The sequence below is a fragment of the Chlorella variabilis genome (genome assembly GCF_000147415.1).
Source record: "Chlorella variabilis unplaced genomic scaffold CHLNCscaffold_9, whole genome shotgun sequence".
NCBI lineage: Eukaryota > Viridiplantae > Chlorophyta > Trebouxiophyceae > Chlorellales > Chlorellaceae > Chlorella > Chlorella variabilis.
In genome coordinates, this window is record NW_005435079.1 from 1,362,221 (window position 1) to 1,388,719 (window position 26,499).

The 26,499-nt window shown below is 67.9% G+C and overlaps 6 protein-coding genes across 6 annotated transcripts in view; 2 read left to right on the forward strand and 4 right to left on the reverse strand.

Annotated features, from left to right (window-relative positions):
• Positions 1–5,007, forward strand: part of CHLNCDRAFT_57791 (hypothetical protein) — a gene marked incomplete at both ends in the record, with an annotated part of 9,711 nt that extends 4,704 nt beyond the window's left edge. The window contains 14 exons of the mRNA XM_005847948.1: positions 305–340; positions 1,031–1,080; positions 2,162–2,331; positions 2,483–2,619; positions 2,673–2,700; positions 2,895–2,999; positions 3,192–3,210; positions 3,362–3,401; positions 3,546–3,594; positions 3,698–3,769; positions 3,897–3,997; positions 4,323–4,411; positions 4,608–4,740; positions 4,900–5,007. Of these exons, the coding sequence (XP_005848010.1) occupies positions 305–340; positions 1,031–1,080; positions 2,162–2,331; positions 2,483–2,619; positions 2,673–2,700; positions 2,895–2,999; positions 3,192–3,210; positions 3,362–3,401; positions 3,546–3,594; positions 3,698–3,769; positions 3,897–3,997; positions 4,323–4,411; positions 4,608–4,740; positions 4,900–5,007 (1,137 nt within the window). The remainder of the gene's footprint in view (positions 1–304; positions 341–1,030; positions 1,081–2,161; positions 2,332–2,482; positions 2,620–2,672; positions 2,701–2,894; positions 3,000–3,191; positions 3,211–3,361; positions 3,402–3,545; positions 3,595–3,697; positions 3,770–3,896; positions 3,998–4,322; positions 4,412–4,607; positions 4,741–4,899) is intronic.
• Positions 5,008–5,809: 802 nt separating this feature from the next.
• Positions 5,810–9,922, reverse strand: CHLNCDRAFT_145571 (hypothetical protein; the record flags this gene model as incomplete). The annotated part of the gene is made up of 13 exons (XM_005848112.1): positions 5,810–5,945; positions 6,161–6,303; positions 6,554–6,637; positions 6,877–6,965; positions 7,261–7,500; positions 8,080–8,210; positions 8,365–8,445; positions 8,619–8,699; positions 8,873–8,974; positions 9,198–9,327; positions 9,535–9,616; positions 9,722–9,780; positions 9,904–9,922. The coding sequence occupies 13 exons, from the start codon at positions 9,920–9,922 to the stop codon at positions 5,810–5,812; spliced, it is 1,377 nt and encodes a 458-aa protein (XP_005848174.1).
• Positions 9,923–10,404: 482 nt separating this feature from the next.
• On the reverse strand, positions 10,405–12,134 carry CHLNCDRAFT_22928 (hypothetical protein; the record flags this gene model as incomplete). The annotated part of the gene is made up of 6 exons (XM_005848113.1): positions 10,405–10,515; positions 10,784–10,866; positions 11,100–11,224; positions 11,382–11,546; positions 11,734–11,898; positions 12,016–12,134. The coding sequence occupies 6 exons, from the start codon at positions 12,132–12,134 to the stop codon at positions 10,405–10,407; spliced, it is 768 nt and encodes a 255-aa protein (XP_005848175.1).
• Positions 12,135–12,636: 502 nt separating this feature from the next.
• On the forward strand, positions 12,637–15,123 carry CHLNCDRAFT_52181 (hypothetical protein; the record flags this gene model as incomplete). The annotated part of the gene is made up of 9 exons (XM_005847949.1): positions 12,637–12,748; positions 12,834–12,931; positions 13,090–13,159; positions 13,333–13,435; positions 13,601–13,655; positions 13,941–14,017; positions 14,178–14,311; positions 14,460–14,810; positions 15,023–15,123. The coding sequence occupies 9 exons, from the start codon at positions 12,637–12,639 to the stop codon at positions 15,121–15,123; spliced, it is 1,101 nt and encodes a 366-aa protein (XP_005848011.1).
• Positions 15,124–15,528: 405 nt separating this feature from the next.
• CHLNCDRAFT_145574 (hypothetical protein) lies at positions 15,529–17,737 on the reverse strand (the record flags this gene model as incomplete). Its single annotated transcript, XM_005848114.1, has 7 exons — positions 15,529–15,626; positions 15,776–15,883; positions 16,057–16,130; positions 16,287–16,343; positions 16,530–16,623; positions 16,846–16,962; positions 17,146–17,737. The coding sequence occupies 7 exons, from the start codon at positions 17,735–17,737 to the stop codon at positions 15,529–15,531; spliced, it is 1,140 nt and encodes a 379-aa protein (XP_005848176.1).
• A 1,921-nt stretch (positions 17,738–19,658) lies between these two features.
• On the reverse strand, positions 19,659–24,356 carry CHLNCDRAFT_31053 (hypothetical protein). The gene is made up of 14 exons (XM_005848115.1): positions 24,216–24,356; positions 23,734–24,033; positions 23,448–23,607; positions 23,181–23,261; positions 22,926–23,039; positions 22,668–22,766; positions 22,366–22,486; positions 22,102–22,195; positions 21,773–21,905; positions 21,455–21,572; positions 21,151–21,213; positions 20,858–20,938; positions 20,509–20,600; positions 19,659–20,246 (listed from the first exon to the last, which is right to left on the reverse strand). The coding sequence occupies exons 3-14, from the start codon at positions 23,511–23,513 to the stop codon at positions 20,112–20,114; spliced, it is 1,197 nt and encodes a 398-aa protein (XP_005848177.1). The 5' UTR covers positions 23,514–23,607; positions 23,734–24,033; positions 24,216–24,356; the 3' UTR covers positions 19,659–20,111.
• Between the last annotated feature and the right edge of the window lie 2,143 nt (positions 24,357–26,499).

Below are 26,499 nucleotides of genomic sequence, written 5' to 3' on the forward strand. Positions count from 1 at the left end.
CCAGCAGCAGGATGCCCCAGAAGCCGTGCACCTGCAGGCGGCCGCGGCACGGTGGGCGGGCAGGTGGTTGCAAGCTGGGTGCACACACACGCACACGCATGCCAGCTCATGATGACACTGCAGTCAGCTTGTGTCCCCCAAACATGTGCCGCTGTGTTTGGGTGTTTGAGTGCGAATGGGGGTGCGTGTGGGGTGTGGGGTGCCAGCGAGTGGGTGTGCAGGCGTGAGGAGGCGCCTGGGCGAAGATGAGGCAGGCCGCCCGTCCCTCCCACGCCACTTAAGTGCCCCACCTACCTGGATGAAGTGCAGCATCCAGTTCTTCATGCGGTTGACCAGCGCGGTGAGCGGGCCTGCAGCACACGCGCCACACGGCGCCAGCAGCGGGGCCGCGGGGATGATGCGTCAGCGGGCCTCCCGAGGCGCCCCAGCCACGGCTGCTTAGCGCCACGGCAGGGCAGGACGGCAGCCGGCGCGAGCAGCAGCGCTCGAGTGAACATGCAGCAGTGCGCACTGCGCTCCAACATCAACCGGCAGCGGCGGGCAAGGGCCCAACATCAACCAAGCCCCCCACACCTGCGCGCCCGCTGCTGCCGTTGGGCCCCCCTCCCAGCATTGCCTCCACCTCGGCGCTGCGCTTGCCCGCCTTGGCCGCATGGTAGCTGAGCGCGTAGGGAGGCACCTCCCCCAGCGCCGTGCCCGCGCCCCACAGCACCGCCGTGGCAACGACCTGCAGGCGGCGGCCAGCCGGGGCGAGGCAGGGGAATCGTCGCTAGGTGGGGCGAGCGCCTCCGTACACAGCAAGGGTGCTTGTGGGCAGGTGCAGGGCGGGGCGGGCGCTGGAGGTGACTCAGGAGGCCCAGTCGCCCTTTCCCACTTCCCACAATGTCGCCACCATCACCGCCGCCAACCACCAGCTGCCACGCACGCCCACTGGCCGGCTGCAGCATGCAGGCACCCTCTTGCCTTCTTGTAGATGTCCCAGAATGAGATGAAGCCGCCCGCCGCCGCCAGCCCCGCGTCCTCCCCGCAGTGGAACCCCTCGCTGCTCCACCACATGTCTGCGCGGGCGTCAAAGCGCAGGTGGCCGCAGCGCTCGGCGGCCAGGCAGACCTACAGTGGCGGCGGTGGCGGTGTGTGGGTGTGGTTGTTGTTGTGGCGGTGGTTGTAGTGGTGTGTGGTTGTGCGAGCAGGAGAGGCCCCAAGCAGCGAGGGACCGGCGGCGTTGGCAGGCACGACTGCCTCAAGAGCGCTGGCATCGCTGCCGCTTGCGCTGCGGGCTGAGCTGATGGGAGGCTGACGGAGAGCAGCGGCGAGCGGCCGGCGCGCACCTTGAGCATGTGTGGGAAGAGGAAGAGGAGGCCCGAGTGCATGCCGGTGCCGAGACCGATGGAGGAAAGCACGCCCAGGCCCACCCACCACACGACGTACTGCAGCCACATCTCGGCCTCGCGCACTTCGTAGGTCAGGTAGCCGCTGGCCTTGAGGGCGGCGTACAGGAGCAGCACGGGGACGAGGATGAAGAGGGTGAGGGGGTGGGAGGCCAGCCAGCGCGCGCCGCGGGCGGCGGCCGAGGCGGCACACGCGCCAAACGTGGCCAGCGTGCGCAGCGGGGAGCGCAGCAGCGTCAGCCGCGCGCGCCGCTCGTTCAGCTCCGTGCGAAGCTGCAGGGCAGGCCGAGGGAGGTTCAGGAGACGCGGACGGTTGGCAGGCTGGCAGTAGGCAGCATAGGGCGTCGGGTGGCGGCGGGTGGGCCCGGCGGAGGGACGCCCAACAAGTGGACCGACAGTCGCACCTCCGCTGCCGGTGCAAATGCCAGCGCGTGTGTGCAAGGCAGCGTGCACAGGCGCCCCAGGTGCTGCACCCCCACCTGCTCCACTCGAGCTTGCTGTTCGGGACTGAGCTGCGCAGCGAGCTCCCGGAAGGTGCTAGACTGCCTACTGGTGTCCCCCATGCCTTCTAACGTGCGTGAGGCGCCGCGAGAGGGCCGCGTCGCGATGCCGTCGCTGCAAAAGTCGGCTCACCAGCGGGAGCCGCCCCGTACGCCAACCACTGAGGCCCACCGGCGATGCTACCAGCCGGGAATATGCAGGAGCGGCCGCAGACGCCTATCTGACGCTCCCTTTCCATTCCCCCTTTCTAAGCCGACTGCCGCCTCCTGGAGCAAGCTTGGTTGGGCGCGCTGGCTGTTCTCAATAGCAGCAGGGACTTATAAGGCATTTCGAAGCGCTAACCAGGTGCGGGTGGCAGGGAGGCGAATATTGGCTTTCGAGGTGGATCGGATGGGCGCCTGGGCACCCTCAGACCACCCCAAGGGAGGCTCCCGGCACCCAAGTGGATGTTGGCAATGACCCGGCCCGCCCCGCGCCATGCAGCGCCCACTGCAGAGCCTTGGACCGCGGCCGCCGCCCCGTCTTCCCGCCGCCACCTGCCCTCCTTCCACCCATCGCCATGGCTACTGCCGCCGCCGCTCCCTGGGCCCCAGAGCCGCTCCTGGATGAGAACCCCGACCGCTACTGCATGTTCCCGCTGAAGGAGGACCGTGTATGGAGCCAGTACAAGAAGGCCGAGGCGAGTCGGCCGTCTGGGCAGGCTCCAAACGATCCTCTCTGCATGGCTCACGTGCCTGGCGGTGGCGGCCGCTCTGACGTCCCATGCCGCCCCACCTGCCGCAGACCACGTTTTGGACCACGTTTTGGACGGGTGGGTCGCCGCACTGCCAGCCTGCGGCACGCCAGGCCCTCCAGCTGGCCTCCCAAAACATGCCTTGCGGCGGCGTGCTGTGCCGCCGCCGCCGCCACTGCGCGTTCATCCAGCCACCCTCCCTACTAGGTTAGTAACCAACACGTACATGCAGCCATTATGACCATCACCTACTCCCACACTCTCTCCTGCAGCCGAGGATGTAGACTTCAGCAGCGACGCCCGCGACTGGCAGGATCGGCTGGCGCCGGGGGAGCGCTCCTTCCTTTCCTCGGTGCTGGCCTACCTGGCGGCCTCGGGTGAGCTGCGAGCAGACTCTGCCGACCAGGAAGAACATCATCGGACGCAGCGGGGCGCCGCGCGGCTGGGGCTAGGCCAGTACTGCTGGCAAGGGAATGCCTGCATTCGTATCTCTGGGCCCCGTCCCAGACAGCCGGACGGGGCCTGTCCTGCAATGAAATGTCGCCTGCTAGCCACCTCCTGCCCTGCAGACCGCCTCATCCAGCACAAGTGCGCCTCATGATTTCTTCCGCCGGCGGATGCTTTTCCGATTGTCGCCGCTGCTGCCGCTGCCGCTGCCGCTGCTGCGCCCTTAGCCGCAGCCGTCTCACCTCTTGCTGTGGGTGCCATTCATGCCTGCCCCAGCTCCACCCTGCCGCAGCGTCGTGGCCCGCTTCATGATTGATGTGGAGCTGGCCGAGGTACGGCCTGGTTGTACCGCTATCAAAATGGTGCTGTACCGCTGGGAGCTGGCAGCTGTGGCACCCACCAGTGGGGCATGCCAAGGGCAAAACACTTGTGCTGTGTTTTTTTGATGTGCTGTGCTGTTCTGCGCGCTGCCGCAGGCCAGGGCCTTCTACGCTTTCCAGCTGTTCAAGAAGAATGTTCACACGGGTGCGGTGTGGTGCCTGGCAGTGTAGCATGCTGTCCTGGAAGGCTGCCAAGGTCTTGAAAGGCGCTGGCCGCCGACGCGGCTCCTGCTCTGCCTGGCGTGCAGAGATGGTCAGTGCAATCCTGGCGGCCCTGTTTGCTGGCAAGGAGGAGCAGCTTGCGGCCGTGCTGAGGACTGGTGCGCTGTCCCCCGTTCCTTTCCTCGGTGCCCAGCGTGCGGCGGTGTGGCATTGACCGCCCAGCCGGCCGGCAGGCCATGTGTCATCTGCTTGCTCAAGTCCAGCCGACGCATGCCTGCCCTGCAGTCCTGGCGCTGCCCGCCTTTCAGGCCAAGGCCGCCTGGGTGCGCAAGTGGATCAACAGGCAAGCCACCGCCGCTGCTGCTCTGCCGCCGCTGCTGCTGCCGGTGCCACCGCCGCCTGCGCCTGGATTGTCTCTTGGTTCACATTCAACCCAGGCGGCGTGACTTACTCGCTTGCTGCCTGCAGCGGCGCCAGCTTCCCGGAGCGCCTGGTGGCCTTCGCCGCCGTCAGCTCTGTCTTCAACGCCGGCAGCTTTGCGGGGCTGTACTGCTTCAAGAAGGCGAGCAGGCACCTGCCCCTGTCGTGGCCCGTCGCAGCTTGCCTGCTGCCACCGCTGCCAGCGCCGCTTTTGCGGTCCCCTGCTGCCGCTGAACCAGTGCACGTGCCGCCCCGGGCCCCGCCTCTGCCCGCTCGCCCGCGTGCCTGCAGCGCGGCCTGCTGCCCGGCACGGGCCACGCCACCGACCTGATCAGCAGGGATGAGGGCGTCCATGTGGAGTCTGCCGGGGTCATGTACTCGTGAGCTCAGGGTCCAGGGCGGCGCGGCACTGAGTGGTGTCACCAGCGGCCCTGTGCCGCTCGCATGCACAAGTTCGCCGCATGGCTGGTTCATCCTGCGAATGCGTCGCGCACTGGACAGTTTCTTGGCCACCCCGGGAATGGGCCGTTGCCCCGCCCACCCACCCACCTCCCCGCCACCGCCCGCCCCATGCAGGCTCCTGCGCTCCAAGCTCACCGACAGCCAGGCGCAGGGCATCGTGGGGGAGGCGGTGGAGGCTGAGCGCGCCTTTGTGTGCGGCCAGCTGCCGCTGGAGGCAACTGGTCTGGAGGCGGGCGCCATGGAAGAGGTGGGCCCGGCTTGAGCCAGCAGTGCCAGCATGTGGAGCTGGCTCAAAGCTGCGGGCGGTGGGTTGCATGGAGTGTGTGCAGCAGCCGGGGCACACACCGGAGCATCAGCCCCATAAATGCCCCGACCTCGCCAGCTGCTTCCGTCGTGCCGCCTGCAGTACCTGCAGTACGTGGGGGACCGCCTGCTGGGCGCGCTGGGCCACGCGCCGCTGTACCGCGTCGCCGCCAACCCCCTGCCCTGGCTGGAGGGCATCGCCATGAAGTGAGCTGCCGGCATGCTGGCTGCAGGCGCTTGCCAGCTGGGAGGGCAGGCTGGCATCTGTTCTGGCTGCACAGGACGCCCAGGCCGATGAGGAGCGGGAGCGGATGTGCAGTTGGTTGGCCTGCCTGCTTCTGCTCCACGCTCCATGCCGATTGGATGCACTATAAACCCTCCCTCCCTGCCCTGCCCTGCGCTGCCGCTTGCCCACAGGGCCCCTGAGGTCAAGGCGGCTGCGGCTGCCGGCAACATCGGCGGGATGAGCCGCGCTGGGGCTCTGGCCATGGCGGCGGGCGACCGAAGCGGCGGGCTGGCTTTTGATGAGGACTTTTGAAGCGGGAGGGCACCTGGGGCGGCAATGTTGTTAAACTTGCCGACTGACGGCAATTGGCACGGTGAGACGGGCTTGCTGAGGAGGAGAAGCTGGCAAGGGCTGATGGCGCCCTGCTGACCTGGTGGTGCACTGCTATCTGGCCTGGCAAGCCAGGCGGGTTTGCTGCAAGTGCTGCATTGCGTCTGCCGCAACGATGCGCTCATTCACAGGATCGTGCATTAAACCAGAGCAAAACAAAGGTGGTAAACCAGCAAAACTTGGTGAGCAAAACAGGCAAAATCTAGGATGCACTGGGCACTGCATGCAGCCTGGGGAAAGCTGTCCAGTACCTCCCGGCTGCTAAAGGGGGCAAGGCGGCCGCACACGGGCACGCGCTAACGAATCGGCCCGCCGCGGCAGGCTTGGAGCGGCAGCGCGCCGCCTCCAAAGCAGCGCGCCGCCTCCGGGCCTCCCTGCCGGCCCTCCTCCTCCTCCTCTACTCCTCCTCGCTGTCCGACTCCGTCTCGGTGTCCTGCTCCAGCCACTCGACAAACGGCCTGGCCGCCTCGCGCACCCGCGCGCCGCCCTCCGCGGGCACCTCCAGCACGCCGCCGGCAGTGGCCTTGTGGAACCTGCAGGCGCGGGGAAGAAAGGACGGAGGCGGGGCGGGGCGGGGGTGGGAGACGGGGATGCAAGGGCCAGGCTGGCAGGCGGCGGCACGGCAACACCCACGGCGGCGGTCGCAGGCGGGCGGCGCACGCCGCAGGCCGCAGCCGGGAAGCCGGGCGCACACACCCACGAAACACCCACGAAAAAACCGCATTAACAACCAGAACTGCGGGCTCACCAGGCCAGGATGAGCTCCTCGGCCACCACATCCGAGTCGTACAGGGCCTTGAGCACCAGCGGTGCCTCCCGGCTCCTCTCAGGCAGCTCCACAGCCAGCAAGTGCTCGAGCGCCACCAGCTGCGCCAGCTGGCTGGCAGGGTCCTGCGAGGCGGCAAGGGAGGCGCGGCGCGGCGCGGCGGGGCGGGTCGGTTGTGGGGTCGGCAAAGCGCCTAGGGACGGCCGCGGCAGGCGGAGGGAAGGGAAGAGGAGGTGCCGGGGGCGCATGGGCCAAGCGCACACAACAGGCTGGGATGCCACGAAACAGGTGCAGCTGCAGCAGGCGGGAGCGCTCCTCCCAGCACACAGGGGACGCGGCAGCGGAGAGGCCTGGGCGGCGCGGCAGCCTGCTCACCGCCGCCGCCGCCTTGAGGTACTTCTTGCGCTCCACCACCAGCGGGGTCAGCTTGGCGCCGGCGCCGGCGTTGGCAAAGAGCGCCTGCACACGCAGAGGAAGGTCGGCGCCCGGCAAGGCGAAGAGGGTGGCTCGGGTGGAGGCTGGGGGCACGCCCCGGCAGCTGATGGCACCCCACACAGGCCCGGCTGCCAGCAGGCTCCAGCACCAAACCAGGCAAGCGACACGCCAACGGAGGCGCCGCATCAGCCGGCCAGCCCGCGCAGCGCCCACAGGCAGGCAGGCAGGCAGGGCGGCCCCCCTAACCACAACGTGGGCCGCACCTCGTAAAGCACGTGCATGCGCGCCGCGGGGCCGCCCTTGACAGGCAGCTCCGCCAGCGCGTCGGCCACGGCCTTGGAGCCCTTGCCCGCTGCAGGGCGGCGCAGCGAGGGGGCACGGCTTCATTCATATATATGTATATACACCCTCAGCCAAGAGCCTTCACCAGCCAGGCGCCTTGTGCCTACACCTCAGCCAGGCGTGCTGACAGGCGCCAGCCCACGCCCCACCAGCCAGGGGCTCGTGCCTAGACCTCAACCAGGCAGCGGCCGCCGTCGACCGGGCCGAGCCATCAGCCAGGCGCGGCACAGGGCGGCGCGGCAGCAGCGCGGCAAATGTGTTGCGCCAGCAGGCAGCGCCAGGGCACAGCGGCCCGCTGCACCCACCCTGCACCATGGCGCGCACGGCCCAGACGTTGGGGTCGGTGGCGGCCTGCTCCGCCGCCAGCTTCTCCGCAGCTTCCGCCGCCAGCCGCTCCTCCTCCGCCGCCGCCAGCCGCGCCGCCTCCGCCTCGGCCTCGGCCTTGAGCCGGGCCGCTTCTGCCTCCGCCTCTATGTTGCCCTGGATCACCATGGCTGCAGTGGCCGCCGACAGCTGCTCCGCCGCACGCTTGCGCATGGCCTCCTCTGCAGCGAGACAAGGCAAAGAAGACAGGCAGACAGGCAGGCGGGCTCAGGTGGCATGCCCAGACGGGCTGGCTGGTCCAGAGGGCAGACAGCGAGGCAGCGAGACATATGTCCGAGCCACGGCACAGCCCAGCACCAGGCACGACTGCGCTTGGCCCCTCGGCACCCGACGGCGGCTGTGCCTCTGCGACTGCGTCGGCACAACAGGCCAGGCCGCTGGGGTGGCCGGCCCTGGCCGGAGTGCCGAGGGAGCAGCAGATGCACAGCTGCCGCGGGTGCCCAGGCACCCAGCACACAGCGCCCCACCCCGCCCAGCGGGGCAGGAATTAAATGCGCCCACCGCTGCCGCCGGCGGGGCCCGCAGAGGCGCCGCCGGCGCGTGGATGCCCGGGCGTGCTCTGCTTGTTGGGATCACTCTACCCTGGGACCTGGCCCCACCACACCACCCGTGCACCGCCGGTCGCCACCCGCAGCCCAAGAACCCAAACGGCCCAGCACAGCGCAGCCCACAGCCTCCAACACAGACGAGCGGTGCTCCCAAGCAGGGATAGCGGCGGCGGCAGCTTATGCGGCACCCACCGGAGGTGTCGGCCAGCCACTCCACATCGTCCTCATCCTCCTCATCCTCATCCTCATCCTCCTCGCCGCCACCCTCAGGCGACTCAGGCGACTTGTCCTCCCCGTTTGCCCCATCCTCGCCCTTCTCCTTCCTGCGCCAGAGGGGCACGGCGGTTGAGACCAGGCAGCGTGTCAGCACGCGCGCGGGCAAAGGCCCTGCCAAGCAGAAGCAGCAGCTGGCCGCCAGCTGCCGCCGCGCACAAATCCAGCTCGCCGCCCACCGCCCATCACCCAACCCCAACTCACTTCTTCTTCTTCTCCTCCTTCCTCCTCTTCTTCTCCAGATCTTCCAGGCCCTTGAGCCGCTCCTTCTCAGCCTTCTTCACCCTGGAGCAGAGCAGCCGCCAACGCACGCGGCAATCAGGCAACCGTGGCAGCCGCACCATCCCCAACCCCAGCCGGCGCCTCAGCAGCGCGATCTGCAAGCTAGGACGCTGCAGCGCCAGCCTGCCATCCAAGTTTTGCAGCAGAACCACCGCCACCGCCGCCGCCAGCCTCACTTCTTCTCCGCCTTGCTCAGCTTGTCCTCAGGAGGGTTCTTAATGATGTAGCCCACCAGCTTCTCCTTGGGACTCACCTCGCTGCGGGGCGGGCAGCGGGCGCGCAGCAGGTAGGGTGTGAGAAGTCAGGGGAGCGGGGAGCTACGTCCCCGTTACCTGGCGCAGGGAGGACGCCCCAGCAACGCAGCCCGGCCGGGCCGGCCAGCCGCCTGGGCTGGGCAGTAGGCTGGCAGCGGCAGCTACGCCGCGCACACCTGACCGCCCCGCACGCCTTGCACTTGAGCTCAATCGTCTCGCTGCGCTTCTTGATCTTGATGACGGTCTCGGGGTTGCCGCAGGAGTAACACTGCACAAACCTGCGCGCGGCAAGGGGAGGCGGCGGGGCGCAGGCAGCACATGCGTCAGCCATCATGCATGTGGCCGCACGGGCGTGCGGCAGCTGGGGCCTGCTACCACGCCGCCAGCCTGTCCTGCCAGCTGTTGATCCCCTGCGGCGGCCAACGGTCGGCCGGCCGGCCGACGAAAGCAAGCGGGCAAACACCGGGCGACGCAAGCAAGCAAGGACATGCCGCCCCTCACTTCTTGATGAAGCCCTCCAGCAGCTCCGACAGCCGCCCCGCCTCGTGCGCGCCGTTGACGATGCTGTTGCCGCTCTTCTTGTCGTAGTTCACCATGGCACCCAGCTCAAAGCCAAAGTACTTGAGCGCGTCTGGTGGGAGGGAAGTTGGGAAGGAGAGAGCAAGGGAGGGACGAGGAGAACGGGTGAGGGGCAGGGAAGGAGGGCCGGCGGCAGGGAAGGCCAGCCCTCGGCGGCACGGGCGGGCGGCTGAAGGGAGGCGGCGAGAAGCCCAGCAGCAGCAGCAGCAGCAGCGGCGGCGGCGGGCGAATGCGGCGGCGAGGCGGCGGCGGAGCTCACAGTCGGGCGCGCGCTCCAGCGCCTTTGCGATCTCCGCGTTGTTCACCACATTGGTCTTGATGCCGTTTCCACGCCCCTCAATCTGCAGCCCAAGGTCGCAGAAGGAACGGATAAGGACCAACAGTCCAGGCGAGATGGCAAGGTCCCAAGGCGACCCGAGGCGGCAGCGGCGGAGGCGGCGGCGCACCCGGGCCTGCAGCTTGGGCATCTTGTAGCGGTAGAATGCGTCGCCCGCATTCTCGCCACCTGCAGCGGTGTGGGCAGGGCCGATCAGCGGCAAATGAGCGGCGGCAATGTGGGTGAGGCTCCCCTCCACCTGCATGCAGGGCCCTACGGCCACGCCACTGGTCCCTGACAGCCTCTACCCACCAATATTGATGCTCGCCATGGTGCCTGGGTGTCTCAGTCGGGTCTGCTCCGCCGCCTGCAGCGATGACGCCCTCGGCGCTGCTGCTGCTGCTGTTGTCTAGGTAGTGATTGCCCGTGCGCCAGCTCGGGTATTTGCATACACGCCCGGCTGCAGTGAAGGTGTGGGCGGAGCAAGGGGGACGGCTTCGAGGCCTCCAATGCGGCGGCCAGGGGCACAGGCAAGCGGGAGAGGGCCAGGGGACAGAGAGCCGGCAGGTGAGTGGTGCGGGAGCGGGAGCGGCCCGACTTCTTCTGGGAGGCATCGCCTCGCTGGCGGCAGCTGCGGCGTGGCGCAGCGCGCCGCCGCCGCAATGTGCAGCTTGGAGCTCAGCCGGCTGCCACGCAGCACTTCTGGCAAGCCTGAGAGCCAAGCGGCTCCCTGGGCGGCGGGACCTTCTAGAAGCGGCGGCGAGGGCGACTGATGTTGTTACAGAGCTTCCCGCAGCCCAGGTGTGCGTCCCCTCAAGGCTGGTAGTCAAAGTACCACTTGAGCACCAGCTTGGTGGGGTTGATGCCCAGCAGGAGGGCCAGCGGCAGCGCCACCACGATGCCGGCAATGGGATACAGGAAAACCTGCAGGACAACACGCGGGCGGAGGAAGGTGCGGAGGTGTGGAGCTCAGAGGAGAAGCGGGAGCTGGCGACTGCTGTGAAGCAAAGGGGAGCAGCGGGATGCCAGCACAGCGGCTGGAAAAGCGGAAGGGTGGGCCAGCTGGGAGCAGCAGCAGCTGGCAGCGCCAGCGGTAAGCTTCAAGCAGCCGCCCGCCTCGCCGCCCCAGCCCCAATCTCACAGCAGAGCATCTCCCGTGGCAGCAGCAGCACCCAGAGCGGCGTCAGCCCACCTCTGTGCGTTCCAAGAAGGGCAGCGCCGAGTAGCCCAGGAAGGTGATGTAGACGTAGAAGGCAGAGCCGACAGCGTACAGGACTGCGGGGCAGGCGCGGGGTGGGTTGGGAAGGTAATGGCGGGCCAAGGGAGGCGTGGGGCACATCAGCAGCCAAGCCATGCAGCGGAAGGCAGCACTGAATGCCAACAGCAGGTGGGCACAGCTTGAGCAGCAGCGGCGGCAGCCCGGCAGGCACGCAGCTCTCCTTCTGGCGGCAGGCCCGGCAGGCCCGGCACCCAGCCACACAGCCCTCCTGCCAGCCAGGCCTGCCCACCTGCTGACAGCACTGTGGCCACAAAAGTGTGCATGAGCAGCACAGGGCACAGCACCAGCTGGAGCACGTAGAGCAGCAGGAACATGGGGAAGAAAGCGTTGCAGTGCACGTCAAATGCATACATCCTGCGGGCGGAGCAGGCGGGCGGCACAGCACAAACGGCAATTCAAAGGCTGCGGGCTTCGGCCAGCTGCGCCGAGCGTGCTTCGCAGGCAGCGCCCAGCAGCAGCGCATCACCGCCACCTGCCCCGAGCACAGCCAGGCCAGCCCAGGCCCACACACCACTCCACCGACTGCTCCACCGCGTGGCTGTGCTGGTTCTGGCGGCGCAGGAAGCGGTTGGACAGCGCCCAGCCCGCCGTGGCTATCGCGGCGCCCACCGCCAAAAAGTCGACCGCCACGGCAGACACAATGGTGAGCAGCGAGCGGCCCACGCTGTGGCTGAAACTGCAGGGGAGGCAGGGGAAGGTCGCAGAGCGCAGCCGATGAGGGTGGGCGGGTCGGGAGCCCGGCCTGCCCGAATACAAACTCCAGCATCCCTGCCGGCTCGGCAGCTGCTCCGCGTTCCCGCCCTGGCCCCTCCCCTGCGCTGCCGCCCCTCTTAGCGCGCAGCGGCAGCAGCGGCGGCACGCACGCTAAGCAGTAGGCCAGCGCGGCGAGGGCCACCAGGGTGCAGCAGATGACCACAAAGGCGGGGTCGTCACGGGCCCAGTGGTTCTTGGTCTGCTTGTGGTACGAGGTGTGCCGGTACGCTGTCTTGGGCGAGATGCACAGCTGCAGCATCGTCCAGAGCGTGTACCTGCGGAGCACCCAGCAGCGGCGAGCGTCGGGCGTGGCAGCCGGGCGGGTCGGTGGCGGGACGCCGCCCTCCCCCTGCTGCCGCCTTAAGCCTGGCCCGCCCGCCCGCCCCGCTCACTGGAAGTCCATCTGCGTGGGCTTGAATAGCCGCCTAAAGTAGAGCCACAGCAGCGAGTAGCGGCTGTGGCGCCGCTGCTTGCTGCTGTGCCCCGGGGGAGGTGAGCTTGTAGGCAGCATGCTGCCTGCCTAGCCGCTGGCGCCTCGGCGATCGGGCAGCCGAACAGGGCTCAAGCGCAACGATCGAGCGATATCGCAGCTGTCGGGAGGGCGTGGAGGGAGCGCCGATGAAATGATCTGCAGCTGGGGGGTGTGCCTGTGCCCACCAGCAGCGCAGAAGAGCCCAGAAAAGCAAAGTTGCCGCCGGACTTTCCTCCGACCTTCTCGGCCCCTTTTCTGCCCCTCTGCGCTCTTTGCGCATCCATTTGGCGCTCCGAGACACTTTCGAACATCCACAGATCAATTTCATCAATTTACCGCGGCCATTGGAGGCTGTGGAGCTTCCTGGCCGCCACTGATCGCCCGTTTTTCGTCATCTCCCCACACCAGCATCCCTGGCAGCTACCTGCTGCCTCTTAGCGTACGACACAGCCATTACTGGCCGCCGGGACCCTGCCGCCGCATCCTGGCGGGCGTGGCTGCCGGTCCTGCCGCCGCCGCCAATGCCCGCTGAACAGAGGCAATGGACCTGACAGAGGAGGAGCTGGAGCTGCTGGAGCCGCACCCAGACATCCATGCCCTGTTTGTGCACTACAACAGCCTCTATTTCGAGGAGAAACTGGGCGCCTGCTCCGGTAGGCGTTGCTGCTGCTGCTCTGGTTCCGCTAGCGGCGACCGTGCCGCAGAGCCGTTTGCTGCCTCTCACCACCTCTGCTGCAGTCGAGTGGAGCAGCGCGCGCATGACCCTGTGCGGCGGCGTGTGCGAGTTCCGGAAGGGCGGCGGCTGCCGCATCAAGCTCAGCGAGCCGCTGCTCAAGGTGCCGTGGTGACTTTCTAGCCAGCTCGGCGATTGGCCGTGAGCAGTACAGCTGTGCGTATGCACTCCTGCCCAGCAATGTGCCGTTCCCTGGCTGAAGGGCCGCCGCGCGTGCACCTGTGCCTCACCTGCCCATCCCTGCCCCGCCGCTCGCCGCAGCTGCGCCCCAGCCGCGACCTCAAGTTGGTGCTGCTGCACGAAATGATCCACGCCTGCATGATGCTGCAGGGTGCGCCCGTGGCAGCACCTGCAGCAGCGCTGGCAGCAGCAGCTCTGTTTGGCAGCCCTGGGTCCCCGCCCCTGTGGTTGCTTTTCTTCCAAGTCACGCTTGCGCACGCCATCAAACTGCCCTGGCTTGTGCGCTTTTCCACCTGCCGTGGCCTGCTCGTGCTCCTCCTGCAGGCATTCGAGACAACGACCCCGGGGGCCACGGCGACGTGTTCAAAAGCATCATGAGCCGCATCAACGCCTCCAGCCTGCCCGACCACCAGCGCCCCGCCGGCGGGTGCGCCCCGCACGCCTGCTTTGCTGGCGTCACTGCCGTGCCTGCTGGGAGCACGACTGCCTTTGGCCTCCTTGCCGTGCCTGCTGGCGTCGGCTGCCTGTCTCGCCTGCCAAGCCTGCCGAGCCTGCCGAACCTGCTGCTGCGCCCGCTGCCTCCCTCCTGCAGCTACAACATCACCGTCACCCACTCGATGTTTGCCGAGGTGGACCACTACCGGCAGGTGCGGCCCCCTTCCGCTGGTTAGGCTGGCTCTGCTGCTGGCTTGTTTGGATCTGCTGCCAGCTGGCCAGGGCTGGGTCTGTTGTTGTTTAGGCTGGCTCTGCTGCCGCTGATGAGGCTGAGGTTGGCACTGCCCGGGCCTCTGGTGGGGCCTTGTGTGGTATTGAGTTTCGATGCTGCTTGTGGCGGTACGTCCCGTACCTCTCCCAGTCCTTGCTGCGCCAGGCTCGTGCTCCCTCGGGCGGCCGCCTGAGGGCGTTGGCTGCCGCCTGCGCTTGCTGTGCAGCACCACTGGCGGTGCGAGCGGTGCGGCAATGTGGTGAAGCGGGCCATGAACCGGCCGCCGCAGGAGGCGGACTGCAGGTGGGGTCAGGGGCGGCGGGGGGGGCAGGGGCAGGGGGCAGGAAGCGTGCAGCTATGTTGGCATGGGAGGCGGCAGCATGGGATGCATGACCTCATTATTCAACATGTCTGGAAAGCTTGGAGATGAGCTGATGTGCATGGCGCCGCGGCGACTGCGCAGGGGTCGCGCCGGGCGCGGCGCCGACTGCCGTGACCCCGGCTGCCGCTGGCACATGCACATCAAGCACTGCGGAGGCGCCTGGGTCAAGGTCAAGGAGCCGGAGGGGTTTGGCAAGAAGAAGGGCGGGAAGAAAGGTGGGCAATGGCTGCAGTGTGTGGCAGGGCGTTGGAGGGAAGTATGCCTGTGTCTGACGGGAGCTGCCGCTCTGCAGTCGCTGCCGCGGGCAGAGCTGTCAAGGACCGGGCACCCACAATGGTGCTGCTCATGTCTGCCTGCCTGCAGGTGCCACTGCCGGCGGCGGCGGCAACAGCAGCAGCGGCGGTGGTGGGGATGCGGGTGGGGCCAAGCGCCCAGACGGCGCGCATGTACCCGCCAAGCGCCCCAGGAAAGGCGAGCAGCAGCAGGGGGCCGGGGGCCGGCCAATCACCGACTTCTTCCCTCGCACAGAGGGCGGCGCTCGCCCGGCGGCGGCGGCAGGCGCGTGTGAGGTGCTGCCCGCGCTGCAGGCTGTGGCGGGCGCCGCGGGCGGAGCAGGGCCAGCAGCGGAGCCGCCTGCCGAGGAGCGCCGCCGCCTGGTGGCGGAGGCAGCCATGCGGCGGCTCGGCGCCTTGGCTGGGTCTGGGCCCCGCAACAGTGCGCCGCCCCAGCAGCAGCAGCAGCAGCAGCAGCAGCAGCATAGGGAACCACAGCAGCGGCCACAGCCACAGCAGAAGGAGCAGCAGCAGCGGCCACAGCCACAGCACAAGGAGCAGCAGCAGCAGCCCCTGCGCAAGCAGCAGGAACAGCTGGAGCCATCAGGGAACGGCGGCGCCGAGGCGCCTGCGCCCGCTGCTGCCACCCCAGAGGTTGTAGACCTTGTGGGCGGCAGCAGCGACGAGGAGGAGGGGCAGCATGCGGCAGCGTCGGCCGGCACTGGCATCCGTGCTGGCACAAGCGGAGTGCGTGAACCAGATGCCACCGCCGGGCCCTCTGGCAGCGGCACGGCCGCCAGCCTGGAGTGCCCCATCTGCGGGCGGCGCTGGGCCGCCGGCGAGCTTGATAACACCCAAATGAATGCACACATCGACGAGTGCCTCAACCTGTCTTACCTCGACGCCTAGCCTCCTCAGCATGCTCGGGTGGCTCTGGAGGCTGCGTGTATCACCCGTGCTGCATGCTCCCCTGTCATGATTTCGTGGACATGTGTATAGCCCTTGCTTTCGGATTTTCAGCGTACATGCCTTGCAGCATCCTCTCTTGTTACCATTTCGTGCAGGAACAGTTGTTTCTTTCACAAGATCATGTACAGCCAAAATGCAAGTGTCGCAAACGAATGGCTGGCCTGCGTCAGCGGTACAGCGGCACCGCCTCCTCAGCGGAAGGCATCGGTGTACATGCGGTTGTAGATGCCGCGCAGCTGCTCGGGGGTGGCGCCGCAGTACCAGCTCATCCCGATGGCCACATGTACCACTGCAGCAGGTACGGGGGAAAGGCAGAAGCAGGACCAGGCGAGGCTGTGCCAGTTACATGGCAGGCCATGGCATTCGCAAGGCTGAAGTGCGGCCCTGCTATGCCTAGGCTATGGCACCCCAGGCGGCCGCTCCGCGGTGCCGCCTCACCTGTGGCGTGCAGGCTGCCCCAGCTGGCCAGCCGCCGGCCGCTGGTTCGGTTGGGCACCGAATTGACTTGCAGCACCTGGCCGCGGCGCCCTGGGCGGTCCGCGGGGCCTGCACGCAGCACAGCATAGAGCGCACCATCCTATTGCTTCTCACCCGTTGCTTGTTGCTTCGCCAACATGCACCACTGCACCACACCATCTGCCAGCTCCGCCCCAGCAGCAGGCCTGCCCGGCCGCAGCTGGCCGCGAGCCACCAGCCGCCTGGGCCGCCGGCTACCCTACCCGCCATGTGCATACGCATGCATAGGTCTGCATCCTCCATGATGGGCAGCCGGCTGTCGTAGCCGCCCACCCGCCTGCAGGGCGGCCGCACCAGCCAGGGCAAAATAATCCGTGGGTGGCTCGGGGGGGTTGCAAATGTGGCCAGCGCGGGACGTGGCTCTGGCCAAGCCGGATGCCTGCAGGGCGGCGCTCCTCATCCCGGGCAGGGCGCTCCTCATCCCCAAGCGCACCGAAAGTCGTCGGCCCGGCAGAACAGCGTCTGGTCTCCGAACAAGCAGCGCAGGCCCCTGCGGCAGCACGGCGGCCGGCCAGGCGGCGCGGCAATTTAGCAGAGCGAGGACATGCACCATGAGATCTGCCATGCACAGCATGCCTAGCGTCATGCAGTACCGACATGGGAAGCTCCTCCCAACCAGCCCGGGCCGCCCGGCCAGCACCGTCTTGTGCAAGCAGCGCCCTGCGCCTGCGGCGACCTGAGGAAGCTGAGCGGGCGCAGGAGGAGGGGGCCGTAGTACGTCTTCATGGTGTTGTTGGCTGAGAAGAAGCGCAGCGGCTGCCCCTCGTACTCTGCACGCATAGAACAGGGTGCAGGTGGGAAGATCCCACGGGGCAGGAGCAGGAGCAACAGCAGCGCAGGCAGCAGCGGGCAGCCGCCTGCGCAATGCGGCGACCAGCGAGTCGTAGGGACGGCAGCAGCCCCGGCCCAGCAGGAGCAGGGCATGCCCTGGGGACCGGCACACACCGGCTTCCCGCCACGCCCTCTCCCACACACCCCCACACATCACGCACCTATCACCGGCCTGAACGCGCCCAGCACGATGGCCGGCCGGGCCAGCGTGCGGCGCACCACCTCCACCAGGGTCCGCGGCGGCGTGGTGTCGGCGTGAGCAAACACGAAGATGTCGCCTGCAGGCAGCGAGGTGGGGGGGACCGGGAGGAGCAGTAAAACATCCAGAGTGTAGGGACCCAGCGAGCCAGCGGGAAGGCCGACATCGCAGTCGGATTGGCTGCGAGGGGCCGGGCGCTGCAGGGCGGCGGCAGTGCGCAGGCGAGCGGCGGCTGGGCGGGCGCCGGCAGCCTGCACCCGACCTGAGGCGGCGGCTGCCCCCGCGTTCATCTGCCGCGCGCGGCCGCGGCCCGCCTGCACCACACGGGCGCCACACCGCCGCGCCACCTGTACCGTGCGGTCGCTGCTGCCGCCGTCCACCACAATGACCTCTGCTGCCGCAGGCTGCAGCCCGTGCTGCAGGCAGCGCAGCGTGCGTGCCAGCCCCGCCTCCTCGTTCAGGGTCGGCACAATGATGCTGACGGCGGGCGCCTCTGGATCCAGCTTGGCCCGCTGCCGCTGCTGGTGCCGGGCGCGGCCAGCCCTGCCGCCGCCAAACAGCTCTGCGCGGCGCTCGGCATCCCTGCCCACCGCCTCCTGGTACTGGAGGGCAGCCAGCGCCTCTGTTCCGACGGCCCAGACAGCTGCGTACAGCAGCGGCAGCGGGAAGGTGCGGCGGCGGCCGCCTCCGCTGCCATCCCCGCCGCCGCTGCCGCCGCCGCTGCTACCGCCCCCTCGGCCGCCCCCATCGCCGCTGGCTGCGCATCGAGGCGAACGCTGCCGATGCTGAAATTTGCGCCGCGCCGCAAAGGGTCCTGCCCGGCAGGCCAAAGGATGGCCCAGCGATGCACACATGACGCAGGTGCTTTCAGCTATAAAGGATCGATACCAATGTGGGGTGCGAGGTGGAATGACGAATCGCCATTGGCGATGCGAAGCCACCTGGCACCAGCTGTGCTGCGGCGACTGGTTGCGGGCGGGGCGCCAAATGATGGTAGCCAACATCCCTGGCAGTACAACAGATCGATGACTATGCACCTATTGAACACGTTGCGGCTGGCAGGTCATGTGACGGCGGATGCTCCACCCGCTCACCGCCGTCACCGGCTGACCCTGAGTCCGAAAAATGCCTAAACTGCCGTGTATCCGCTCCCCATGTCTGCTCTGTGTCCCATATGACACAGCCCGAGCGGATTGTGTAAGGCAGCCTCTTGGTCAACAAGCTCGCCCTGGCTTGTGACCCTTTTCCACGGCGCCCCACCGCCGTCGTATCGCCCCGCCCCCAACAAGTACAATTGGCGCTCAAAGGCGCCCGTTCCACAGAACCGCATTTCCCACCGTCTCCATCCACCGAATTTGGCTACTGCAAGCGCGCATGCGGGTGCATGGCTCGAGCCTGAGGCTCCAGCCAACCCTAGCGCAGCGGCCGCTCACGCCAACCGCCGGCATGGCATACAGAAGCTTGACGTCGATGAATGCAGCGAGTTGCGATGCGCGCCGACAATCTGGCAGATGGGTCGCTGGTGCACCGCCGCTGCCGCCACCGCCCCGCCGCCGCCTGCCCGGCGACCGCAGCATTGCGCGTGGCATGCGGCGCAGAGCCGCGCAGGGCGGCCGAGCAGACCAGCCCGGCTGGCAGCAGCAGCCCGAGGCCCAGCAGCCGCCCCCGACCTGGGAGCGGCAGGCGCAGGCGCAAGCCGAGTACCGGCAGGCACAGCAGGCCTACCAGCAGGCTGAAGCTGAGGTTGAGCGGGCACAGAAGTCTTACCAGGGGGCGCAGCAGGACGTCGAGCAGACCCAGAGGCTGCAGCGGGCGCAGGAAGAGTACCGCCAGGCGAAGGCCGCCCGGGAGCTGTCCCGCGCAAACTATGAGGCGATCCTGAGCAGGTACCAGGACTTTGAACGGGAGTTGCACGAGGCGCAACAGGAGTATCTGGCCGCCCAGCAAGCCCTGGCAGGCCAGCTGGGGCGGGCCGCAGCCGTGGCAGGCGGCGGCGGCGGCGGCTGGCTGGCCCGGTCCGACGGCTTTGTGATGGGCGTCGTCAGGCACGTTTTGGCTGGCCGGCATGTTTATGCTGCATGCTGCGCTGTCGCGAGCACAGCTGATCAGCAAGCGGTCTCCCTTCGGATGGGCAGCCTCGGCGGCGTCCACTGCTGCTCAAACCTGCCCCACCTGGCGCCCCGCCTGCCCTCTGCCGCAGGGCGCTGCTCACCCCGCTTCTGGCGCTGGCGGGGCAGCTGCGGGAGGTGCCCAAGCTGTTGGCCGAGCTGGCGGCGATGTTGCGGGGCACGGCGGAGCTCGCCCCTCAGCTCTACTGCCCCAGGCCCGGCTTTGTGATGCGCAGGACCGCCCAGGCGCGCAGAGCCCGGCAGGCGGCACAGCCTGTTTTGTGCAAGCTGCGGCCGGCAAGGCACAGCGCTGTGTGCTGTTGGCTGCGCTGTGGGCAACTGGCGGGACGCATGAACGGCTCCCGCACCTGGCGACGCGACCGTGAGCCTGAGTCTGCCTCCTTGTTGGCTCCATCCTGCAGGTCCTGCTGGTGGTGGCTTTCTTCCTGGTGTATGTGTGGGCAGTTGACCGGGTGTTTGCCCACATCCCACGCGGCATTGCCTGGTCCCAGGCCCACCAGGGCTGGTTGCGGCGGGCGCTGGAGGGCGCTGTGGGGGCCGCCAGGCAGCGGCTGGTGGGCGGGTAGCGGCGGGCGGCGATGGCACACCCTTTGGCAGGCCAAGGACGCCTAGCGCTCTGGTGCTATCAGTAGAGCCTCTGCGTAGCGCCATTTTATCTGTTACCAACCACCTTCTGTCTATCGAATGTCAATTTCATTGTTCAACCTAGGGCAGTGATGTCCACCTGTCTCTATCGAATGTCAATTTCATTGTGCAACCAGGGGCAGTGATGTCCACCTGTCTCTATCGAATGTCAATTTCATTGTGCAACCAGGGGCAGTGGTGTCACAGATCTGACGCAGCGAGCATGCAGGGCAGGGCGGCAGAGCGCGCAGGCACGAGAGAGCTGATCGGCAGAAGGCAGACTGGCACAATGTACAGGAATTCCACGGGCTAAGTTGAACCTTTCCCAAATCTGCCAGGATCAAAGCAGAGTCCCCGGGCCAGCCTGGAACCTGGGCCGCCTTGGAATGCCACAGAGGCTGTGCCTGTCAGCCAGCGGGGACCCCCGGGCCCAGCCCCGGGTCAGGGAGATGATCGCCACCTGCGTGACCACCAGTCACGCGGGCGGCGGCCAGGGCGCGCCCGCCATCACCGCCTCCACCTCCTCTATGCTGCGCGGCACGTCGCACATGCTCTCCGCGCCATCCGCCGTCACTACCACGTCATCCTCGATGCGCACGCCGCCAAAGTCCTGTGGGAGGGAGCAGGCAGGCGGAGGTAGAGAAGTGTGGCTGAATACGGCGCGTGGGTGGATGTGTGGGTGGGGCCCAGGATCCGGGGCTGCTGACCTGATGAGGTGCAATCCATTGCAGCACAAGCAGCGGCAGGGCAGGTGTTTGCAGCTAACGAGACGCAGGCTGCTGGGCAGCCAGGGGAGCGGCGGTGGCTGCCGCCGTCGCTGCCTACCACTGCTGCCTGCCGCTGCCTGCCCGCCGCTGCCGCCGGCTGCTCACCATGAACTGGCGCACCCTCTCCTCCACCAAAAACCGCCCCAGCTGCTCATCCCCAAAGGCCGGCTCCAGCAGGGCCCGCGAGAAGTAGCAGCCTGGGCGGGGAGCGGGCGGCGCAGGGGTTGGCGCGTGGACAGGCGGTGCTGGTGGGGTGTGTGGCGCTGATGGGGTTCTTGTGTGGAAGGGCGCACACGCCCGTGTGTTTATAAGTGCAGTTGCCAGCAAGCAGTGCAGCTGCCAGTTGGCAGCAACTGGGCAAGGTGCCAGCTGGCAGCAACTGGGCAAGGTGAGGCACACGCACTTGCCAGGTGGCAGCGCGCGCCAGCCTGGCGCCAACCTGGCGCTCCCTCACCCGGCTCCACAGTGATCACCATGCCCTCCTCCAACACCCGCGCCGTTCGCAGGCGGGCCAGCCCCGCCGCCGCCGGCCGCTCTGCGGGCGCGTCGCGCGGTCGGAGGCGGTGGAAGGCATGCAGAAGGGGCAGCCCTCGCCCAAGGGAAGCAAGCACGCAGGGCGTGGGGCGGGCGGGCCATGTGCCGGTGAAAACAACACAAAATACTGGAATGCAGGCAGGTGGCGGCTTCATTTCTGGTGCAGACACCAGGCTACGCCACAGCTGCACACACACACACATATACACACACCTGGGTGCCCCGGCAGGTAGCCGCCCACATCATGTGTGTCCAGACCCAGGAAGTGGCCCAGGCCTGCAGGCAGCGGCAGGCAGCAGGGAGGGGAGGGCCGTGTCACAGCAAGGCCAGCAGGCAAGACGCTGCAGCCACCCGCACCACCTGCTCGCTTGACAGCACCAGCCGCTGCAGCGCTCAAGCCCGTGTACCCGCCGGCAACCACACACACACACACACACACCACATCGCCGCCGCCTGCGCCTCCTCCCCAGCAGCGGCAGCGCCAGCAGCCCAGGCCCAGTGCAAGGCCAGAGCGCACCGTGCGGCATGAAGACGGCCCCTAGCCGCGCCTCCACCATCGCCTCCACCTCCCCCCGCAGCAGCCCGCCCGCCAGCAGCGCCGACAGTATGGTTCGCTCCGCCAACAGTTGCATGTCCTGCAGGAGAAGCAGTGGAGGGAGGGGAAAGCAGGAATGGGAGGTTTCACAGCTGCACGGCTGGCAAACGCCCCAGCAAGCAGCTGTGATGAAACACCGCCGGCCAGGCCCCCAGCGCCGCCTGTGTGAGCACAAGCACCATGGCCCGTTGCGGCCTCCCGCCCCACCCTGTGCCCGCACCCCACCCCGCAGCAGCGCACCGGCCAGCGCACTCCCGGCTTCATGGCAGCGATGACGCCTCGGTTGGCTGCCAGCACAGCATTGTAGACCAGGGCCTGGTCTGGGGTGAAGCTGCCGGTGGTGGGGAAGGTGCAGGTAATGTCGGCGGCATACCTGCGGTACCGCGGGCATGCGGTGCAGCAGCATTCTAAATAGCGGTACATGAGAAAGGCAGGGGGCGCGACAGGCAGCTGGAGGCAGCCGATCTTGGCATGTGGGGCTGGTGCTGGCGTGCAGCCTGTTATGCAGCAGCTACAGCGGCTGGGCCAGGCATGGCATGGCAGTATGCAGTACCAGGCAGGACCATCACCTGTAGTACTCTGCCCCCGCATCCACCAGCAGCAGCTCGCCCGCCCGCATCTGCCGGCTGTTGGGCGCGCCTGCATGCCCGTAGTGCAGGATGGCTGCAGGCAGGCCGGCGCGAGGTGGCAGCGGCGGCAGCTCAGCTGAACCATGGACCCCACTCACCGCGCTGCGCCTCCCTGCGCTGCTGCGGCACCATCCAACTGCTGCCGGCTGCTGCTGGGCAGCGGCCCCAGCGTCGCAGCCCCCACACCGCCAGCGGCTGCCGCACCCGCGTTGGGGCCGCTGGCAAAGATGGGCGTGTAGTGGGCTCCCCGGCAGCCGCCCCGGCTGTACAGCGTGTGAAGGTACAGAGACTCCCCCTGGAACTCCCACACGCCAGGCTGGACGGCCTGTAAAAAAGGAGCAGACGGCGCAAACGGCGGCACAGCAGGGCAGAGGGCGACACAGACTGAGGCTCAACAAGGTGCAGCGTGGGTTCAAGCAAGAAGGTGCAGCGTGGGTTTCAGCAAGGTGCGGAGTGCTAGTTTCAGCAAGGGGTGCAGGCAGGCGCCGCAGGCGGCAGCCGCTCACCCGCATGACCTCCACGTGCGCCTCGCTGGCGGCACGGCACGCATAGCGCATGATGCGCAGCTCCAGCGGCGACTTGAACACGCGGCACTCGGACAGCACCTGCTTGCCGGGGAGGGCAGGCAGCGCGGCCGGGCGCGGGAGGCAGACGGCGGCGCTTCAGCCGCGTGCATGGCCAGCGCCCCCTGCTGCGAAAGGGTGAACACGCAGCTCCCGGCCACGCAGCTTCACTTGCAGCAGCTGGAGGGCAGGCCGACCCACCGGATAGAGCGCCTGCGTCTCCAGAGTGAAGTTCTCGATGCCCTCGAACATCACTGGGGGCATGGGCAGGCCGCTGCACGCGTGGCAAGGGTTCGGGAAGAGGAGGGGCGTCAGCTTCAGCTTCACCAGGCACAACCCCACCAGGCTCCCCACTGCGGCCAGGCCACCAAAGCTAACTGCAAGGGCAAGCTAGGGCAAGCAAGGGAGGGAGCTTGTTGAAGCGCGCCTGTCGGTGTTGACGCCGCCGTCCAGCACGTGCAGGCACGGCGCTGCCAGCTCGGCCAGTACCGCCGCCAGCTCATCGACGTGCCGCACCTCGTCCACGGCGTACTTGGCCTGCAGGGCAGGTTGTTGCGGCGAGGCCGACTGGTGCTCGCATGTGAGGTGTGAGTCTGCTGCCGCTCGTCCACAGGGCACTGGCAGGTTGGACCGACACGTGTGTCTGCTGCCGCTCCTGCACCGAAAAACACAGCCGTGCAGCAGGGCGGCTGCTCCAGCGCAAGGATACCCAAGCGCGCGCACCTGGGCCTCTGCTGGCGTGGGGATGTGCCCCATCCACACCGCGTAGCTGGCGGGCAGGCGGGGCATGAAGAGGATGGCGCGTTCGGAGCGCAGGTCAAACGCGCCGTAAAAGTCCTCGCCGTCGTTCACCCCAAACAGGTACTGAAAGTACGCCTCCTGCCTGCGCAGCGACACAGTCACCGCTTGTGGTGCGTAAGGCCGCGCGGTGGCGGCAAGGAGGCTGGTGGGAGGTAGGTGGGTGGGCAGCACAGGAGGGGCCAGGAAGGGGAAAGGGGGTGCCCCTCACCTGAACAGCGGCTCGTTGTCGGTGTTGTATAGGTGCTGCCCCTTGCCGCCCTGCACACAGCGGCACAGCGCCGCCGCCGCTGCTGATCGTTGCAAGCCCTGCCACCAGTTCCGCTGCTTGCGCCAGCCCTACAAACAAACATCCAGTGTGGCACTCAGACTGCCTGCTGCGGTGGGCATCCCTGCAGGCCCCACCTGCAGCACCACCACGCCTTGGTCCTCCAGGGGCAACCCGCTCAGCTCCCTGAACTTGTGCATGACGCAGGTGCGGATGCCGCCGTGCAGCTCGCCGCGCGACACGCTGCGAGGGCGCAGAAGGGCGGGTGACGGGAGGAACGGCGGCTGGGCGCCGGGTTGTGATGGAGCGGCAGGGGGAAGGCTGGTAGAGCGGTCTGTGCTGCAGCCAGGAGCATCGCCTGCTGCTGCACGACAGCCATGCGAGCTGGAGGCGAGGTTTGGCGGGGGAGGCGGGCGGCACCGCACCTCAGACTGGGGCCCAGGCGATACACGTCTGCTGCATCGTCTTCCATCGTGATTCCCAAGCCGGCCTCCCGACACCGATCGCTCGTCCCAGCGCAAACCCTCCCCTCAAGTGCGCAAACGAGGCAGCCCCAACTCGTGCAGAGGTTTGCAATGGCAAATGCAACCTGGACAAGCATCAGCGAAATGCGGCAGGGCCGGTTTAGTGCAGTTGAGGGGTGCCTGGCGGGCCCGCCACGTCACCGCCGCCCTGGCTTGCCGGCCCCTGGAGCAGGCACCAAACGGTGATGATCTGGGCACTCAATGTAATGCCTTATCTCACCACTAGACATGGTAGGCGAGTTTGCATTGCAGCGAAGAAGCGTGCCGCACATTTAAATCGGCAGGCGGCAGCCACCTGCTGGAGGCTCGCAGTGCGGGAATTGCACGTCGCCAGGCACGCCACAGTGGGCGCGGAAGTGGTGACAGGTTGATGACGCGGTCACATGGCCCAGGGCACCCACAGATCGATAGATCGTGCTGTTTGGAGGCAATGAACTCCAAACGTGCCAGCGCGGGCGGGATGAGCAAAAACTGCCATGGCGCCGGCGCCCCCCAAGCAGGCGGTCTCTCCCTCATCCTTCCTGTTAAACCTACACACATGCCCCGACGTGATCGCTCCGTGGTTGCTAGAAGGATCACAGAACAGGAATCCACATGGCTGCTGCCACAGACCTTCCAGTGGACCACCGTGCCCACACCGCCGCTGTCCGCCAACTACAGCACCCCTGGCCCCCGCTCAGAGCAGGCCACACGCTCCCCCATGCCGCATGCTTGCGAATAATTTACAGAGGTGCAGGCGCAGGGCGCCATGAGCTTTACTTCCACTGAAGCTGCATCCATCCACCGCTGCCTGCCAACTCCCGGCTCGGCTCACCGCGCCAGGCGCGGCGGCTGCTCCGGCAGCAGGCCGAAGCGCGACAGCCACTCGCCGATCACCACCGGCACGTTTGGGTTCAGGCCGGAGCAGCTGGCCAGCAGGCGCGCCTTCTGCAGCTCCGACACGTGGGCGCCGGCAGCTGTGTAGAAGTCGAGCAGCACGTAGAGCTTCGTGTCCTCCAGGCTACTCAGCTGCCCGGCAGCATCCGCCAGGTCAAGGTACTGCGCCACCTGGGCGCTGCAGCAGGACCAGCCAGGGGGTAACATGTGCTGCAAGCGGTCAGCGGCGGTGGGGCGAGGATCAAAAGCGGCACACACGTGTGAGGCCAGGCCAGTGGCTGGGAGGGAAGGGGAAGGGGAAGCTGGCCAGAGCCACACTGGCCACACCAAGCAGCAATGCATGCAGCGGCACACGAGGTGGCGCAGGCAAGCCCGAGCGCTGGCTCAGGAGCGAAGGGCGCTACCAAGCCAGCTGGGGCAGCAGCGGGCGCCTCACCTCAGGCCGCCGTTCAGCTGGAGCAGCTGTTTGCTGAGGTGCTGCAGGCGCGGCGGGTTGGGAAGCGGGCGCAGCAAACTCCCCTCTCAGGCTTGCTCAAGTGAACTGGGGCCCAGGCAGCCGCCAGCCGCCCGCCTGCGCCCAGGCCAGCGCAGCGCCGCGCCGGCCGCATCCCCAGCCAACCCGCAGCCCGCTGCCCACCCAGACACAGCTGGCGTCCCAGCCGGTTTCCTCTAACACAGCTCCCAGCACAGCTCCGAGCAAGGGCCCGACTCGCCTGCTGCACTTGGCGCAGCGTCGCCAGCGAGGCCGCTGACTGGCTGCTCAGCTGCTCCATGCGCGCCTGGAACTCGAGAAAGCATGGCAGCAGCGCCTCCGCCTGCTCTCGCGTCACCGCTACCGTGTCCTGCAAGGGCAGGCAGGCAAGGTGGGGCAGGAAGGGGGCACGTGGCACGTGGAGGCGGCGAGGCCCGGGGGCGGAGGGCGGCGGCAGGCATGGGGACGAAGTTCCTGGAATCGAGGGGAATTGGGGTGCCAGGGACGGCAGGCAGCTGGCTCGACGGCCATGTAACGATGCACGCGGCCCCACGCGTGGTGGTGCGCAAGCAGGGCAGGCACCGGCGCTCCCCGCCCGCCCCGCTCCTCGCCCGCTGGGCCGCACGCACCGCCACGGCGCGCCACCTCGCCGCCTCCGCCTCGTCGCTCTCCCCGGGCAGCTTGGTGAGGCTCATGAGCGGGCGGATGGCGGCGGGGCGGTGTCGCAGCAGGATGGCATCCAGGAGACGTTGTACAGCACGGCGGGACGCATGCGGGACACCGCCGCCTCCTCCCCGATCTCCCCGCGGTCCAGCTGGGCCACAGTGTCGGCGGCAA

Bases quoted from the DNA above. Each gene is read 5' to 3' on its own strand.
- CHLNCDRAFT_31053 (XM_005848115.1), bottom strand. From the start codon at position 23,513: ATGCCCCGCCTGCCCGCCAGCTACGCGGTGTGGATGGGGCACATCCCC. The intron at 23,262-23,447 runs GTGCGCGCGCTT...CCTGCCCTGCAG, and splicing joins CCACGCCAGCAGAGGCCCAG to GCCAAGTACGCCGTGGACGA. The intron at 22,196-22,365 runs GTGCGGCAGCCG...GCCTGCCTGCAG, and splicing joins TGCCAGCGGCCCCAACGCGG to CCATCCTGCACTACGGGCAT.